Here is a 4729-nt window from a genome sequence, read left to right as displayed (position 1 = left end):
TTTATAATTATTGTATTAACAAAATGATAATTTGTGTACAATAACATAACTTATGAGTAGATATTTAACTAGTTTATTAATTAACTAAAGTTATGAAAAGTGTCAGTGATACTTAAAATCTGTAAACAAATCTCATTTACTAACCTTAATAGTATTATTAAGAGTAATAATAATAATCAATACGGAGTAACTATTATTGACAAGTAAACTTTACAGTATTACAATAAAAATATAACTTTAAATGTTATTATACCCCCCATTTCCTAGAAGTTTCTTGGCTTATGTTCTAATTTTTCCCTATTTCCCCTAGGAGTAACTTTTTTCTTGTTTTTATGTTGTTATATATACATCAAAACATATGTAATCATACATGCTTTAAATATACTACCTCCGTTACAGGTTATGTGCAACGATGAGACATTTTTCTGCTTTGGTTTATGTCAAATCGTTGCACATAACCTGTAACGGAGGTAATACCTTTCTTTTTTTTTTTTTTTTTTTTTTTTGTATAATTTTGTTAAAATATTTTATTGATTAAATCTTAGCAACAAGCACATTTTTTTTTTAATTTATATTAAAATATAGCTACAAAATACTCCATTAATAAACTACTACGGAGTAGAAATTATATTTTTTAAATAAAATGAAAAATAATGATAATAATGATGACAAGTACGTATAGCTGGTTGATAATTCTAACAATAATTATTTGTATTATTGGACTTACAGGCCCTAGTAAAGATGGGCACGGGCCGTGCCGGCACGCGGGCGGCACGGGCCCGGCACGACTCCGGCACGGCCCGGCACGGGCACGGTGGCCGGCACGGCACGGCACGGCGGCACGCCGGCGTGCCGTGGGCCGTGCCGTGAACAACTTTTTTGGGACCGGCACGGGCACGGCCCGTGGCACGGCGGGCGGCACGGTGGCCGGCACGTGGGCCGGCACGCCGGCACGACCCGCCGGCACGGCACGTGGCACGGCCAGGCACGGCCCGGCACGGCCAGGCACGGCACGGCACGGCCCGTGCCACTAGCCGTTGGAATATGGCCGTTTATGGCCGTTTTCCAACAGCTATAAACGGCCATATTTTCCACCCCATTTCCCACCCAAATCCCCTATAAATACCGGCTAGTCGGCTACCGTCATATAATAAAATAAGTTATTCTTCAATTTTTTGTGTTTTCGGATTATCGCACTAGTATTTTTTTTTTATTATATGCATTTTTGTTTTTAATTCGTTTTTTTTTAACATTTATTTTTTTTTTTTAAGAAAAAAAAAAAAAAAAAAAAAAAAAAAAAAAATTAAAAACGGCACGGTTTGGCCCGCGGCCCGGCACGGCACGGCCCGCTAGGCACGTGGGCCGTGCCGTGCCGTGGGCTGGGGTGTGCCAATCCCAGGCACGGCACGGCACGGCACGCCGCGGAGCCGGCACGGCACGGCACGGCACGGGCACCACCCCGGCACGGCCAGGCACGGCCCGCGGCGGCACGGGCACGGCCCGTGCCCATCTTTAGGCCCTAGGGTATGATATTGATGCTGATGATTACCACAGGTTCGTAATTGTAATTATATACGAAGTATCTAATTATTTATTTTAAAAGTTCTATTTACTTTTTATGTATACGTTACATAGATACGTAATTGTTTAAGTCATTATTTGGTTCCTTGGTCTACCGAATTCTTTTTATATCAATTGTAAAGAGTGAGACGTCTAATAAATTTGGGTTGACAATTGACAGTTTCGTGCACGGGAGGTTGCCATACGCGCAGATCAAGCCAAATCCTAACCTACGCAACATCTTACTCAGCATCTCCCAAAGAAAGATCGTATGTTTCATCAACAAAATACAATACTAATTTTAATTTGTCCGAAATTAATAGTCACATTACTATTCAATTTATTTGTTTGTTAAGTACATGTGGTAAACGGACTTTTGAATTTTGATTGTTCATTAATTTCTTCTTTGTTTTCTTTTTGAGGGCAGATATTTACGAATTCAGACCGAGTTCATGCTACAAAGGCTTTAAACAGGCTTGGAATAGGGGATTGTTTTGAGCAAATTATATGCTTCGAAACACTTAATCCAAACCTCTCAATGGCCACTCGTCCTGATGAACTTCCTGTTGTTCTAAAGCCTTCGATTGATGCTATGGAAATTGCTATTTCTGCTGCTAATATTGATCCTCATCGCACCGTAAGAAATACTATAATTTCTGCATATATGTTTCAAGTTTTTACTAATATCCTATTCAATTTATTAAATATGCTAAAAAAAAGTTTAATAATTGAGGTGATATCACAAAACAACACGAGAACAAGAACAAAATAATATGTTAACCAACACATAGTGAAATGACAAAAATGTCCTTAAAGTAATACTAGTTAGTTAATTTAATGTCAGATAAAAATGTATGGAATAAAAACTCTTTTTAAAAATTAATTTGGTGTTACTTAACTATCAAATATGCTACTCCGTACTCTTTTATTCGTATTCTTTTAGTAACAAAAATTGACCAAACAAATTAAATTAAGTACGTCATTATATAATTAAAATAATTAATCATGTCTATAACTTCGATAATTAGATGCATAAATTTGGCTAGTTACAGATTAAATTACGGCGTATTAAGTTAAAGTATCTCAAATTATGCTTTCTCTGTTTAAAAAAAATACTGTAGATATTCCTTAGGAGACAACTAGCATTCATACAAGAAAAGGAATTAAGACATCTAATAAAGACAAAGCACTAATATTAACAACACATAAAAGCAAATTCTAGAACAAAACAAGTGAGACAGTATAACACGTTTTGTTTGTAATATTTGTAATTAAATACGATGTATACAAAATCGGAAGCTAAGGTGTCAAATATTTGACTGATTTTGCAGTTATTCTTGGATGACAATGTTAAAAACGTCGCCGCTGGAAAAGCTCTTGGTCTCAAAACTGTATTGGTAAGTTCACTTCCACCGACAAAACTATTTTTAACGCATTTGCCCGTAATACTGCTCTATATTAATTTTCCTTTTTTTTAAAAAATAAAAAAATAAAAAAATTCCGTAGTACTCGTATTTTATTTTGATTATGTAAATTCTGTTAATTTTTGTTTTTTTTTCTCCAATTTTGTAACGGTGTCGTTTCATGTGAAACGTGTGCCCATCTAAATAAATAAAATATCACGTGATTTGTACTAGGCTTACACGACCTTTTATCAGGAGTTTGTAAAAATCTACACGTCAAGTTCTAATTGGTTACTACATTATCCTATCAACATTTAACAACTTGTTAATGGATAAATGCACAAGGACCTAATTGAAAAAAAGTTGGTTTTGAATTAAAGAACCTATGTATGTTGTCTATGTATAGACGTATAGTAATTATAGATGTCAAATTAATTGCCTTCCTAAGATGCCACATTTTTTCACTCACAAGGTTATCATCTATTTTATATGTAGAGAAAACTTATCCTTAGCTTGTTGCAATAAGTTAATCTATGTTAGTTAGTTAGTACGAAGTACTTCCTCCGTTTTTAAATACTTGCTCCATTTTTATTTTCACAAACTTTTAAATAAAACGGATGTTCAGTAATTACTGAACATCCGTTATAAAGTGACAATAAAATGCGCAAAAGTTACACTAAAACGCATAAAAGTTACCCAGATATATATATGAGTTATTTATGCTTCATTGATAAATTTGACAAAAGTGACATTAAATCTGACAAAAGTGACATTAAATCTGACAAAAGTGAACCCGTTGTACAGTAAATTATTGAAAACCGGGTGTATACAAAACTTTTCCTTCTATTTTTTACACTATTCATTTGTCCTAATTTGACTAATGTTTGTGATTTGTACATAAGAAAAAATATAGTCTTGTGAGTACTTGTTGGAATTATCTCAATGAATAGATTATTAATTTTCGATTGTTAAAATTTATACTTATTAATAATTAAAGATATTAGCATCGGCATGCGTGTCCAAGAGAAATGGAGGAAGTATTTAAAAACGGAGGGATTATATGTTAAAGTTGTGTCTATTGTAAAATTATACTACCTCCGTTACAGGTTATGTGCAACGAATAGAGAAAATGTCTAATCGTTGCACAAAACCTGTAACGGAGGTAGTATTTTTAAATCTAAGAATAACCTGTAACGGAGGTAGTATCTTATGAAAATTATTACTAATACTTTGCTTTTGCCGAAAAATTTGAAGGTTGGACGAACAACAAAAACTCAAGATGCAGATTATGCTCTTGAGTCAGTGAATAACTTAGCACAAGCAATTCCAGAGATATGGCAGATCAATGGATCAACAAAAGATGATGAAAGGGCAATTGGACGGTCTAGGAGTGATCTTGAGAACCTTCTTATTGTTGGGGCTTAAACTTAAAAAAGTTCCACTACCTCTAATACTTCGTCAAAAGATTGGGTGAATTGATTTTAGCACTCCTAAAATATAAAATCGTCACTCTCCTAAAGTGGAAACAAAACTTATTTAAAAAACGTACGTGATCTTAGCTAAAGAAGCGCGGTTATATGTTGGAACTTAACCTAAATTTAGTTGACAATGTAGCGTGTATATCTTTTCTTCTCCATTTGTATCTTTTGGAGTTTTGTAAATGCATGCACATAGATGTTGTGAACTTATGAGGACATTATTGTAAATTTCATGAATGTCATCTGATCTTGTTATGAATAATAATAATGTAAAGAATATCCAGAACA

The 4729-nt window shown here is 34.3% G+C and overlaps 1 protein-coding gene across 1 annotated transcript in view; it reads left to right on the top strand.

The window, feature by feature from the left end:
• Positions 1 to 4729, top strand: part of LOC145632027 (uncharacterized protein C24B11.05-like) — a 5647-nt gene extending 918 nt beyond the window's left edge. Inside the window, exons 4-8 of the mRNA XM_081684282.1 lie at positions 1517 to 1554; positions 1742 to 1829; positions 1988 to 2197; positions 2892 to 2957; positions 4218 to 4729. Coding sequence (XP_081540408.1) covers positions 1517 to 1554; positions 1742 to 1829; positions 1988 to 2197; positions 2892 to 2957; positions 4218 to 4388 — 573 coding nt within the window. The 3' untranslated portion in view covers positions 4389 to 4729. The remainder of the gene's footprint in view (positions 1 to 1516; positions 1555 to 1741; positions 1830 to 1987; positions 2198 to 2891; positions 2958 to 4217) is intronic.

The sequence above is a fragment of the Chenopodium album genome, chromosome 5 (genome assembly GCF_948465745.1).
Source record: "Chenopodium album chromosome 5, dcCheAlbu1.1, whole genome shotgun sequence".
In the NCBI taxonomy this organism is placed as follows: Eukaryota; Viridiplantae; Streptophyta; class Magnoliopsida; order Caryophyllales; family Amaranthaceae; genus Chenopodium; species Chenopodium album.
This window is presented reverse-complemented; position numbering and strand designations above follow the sequence as displayed.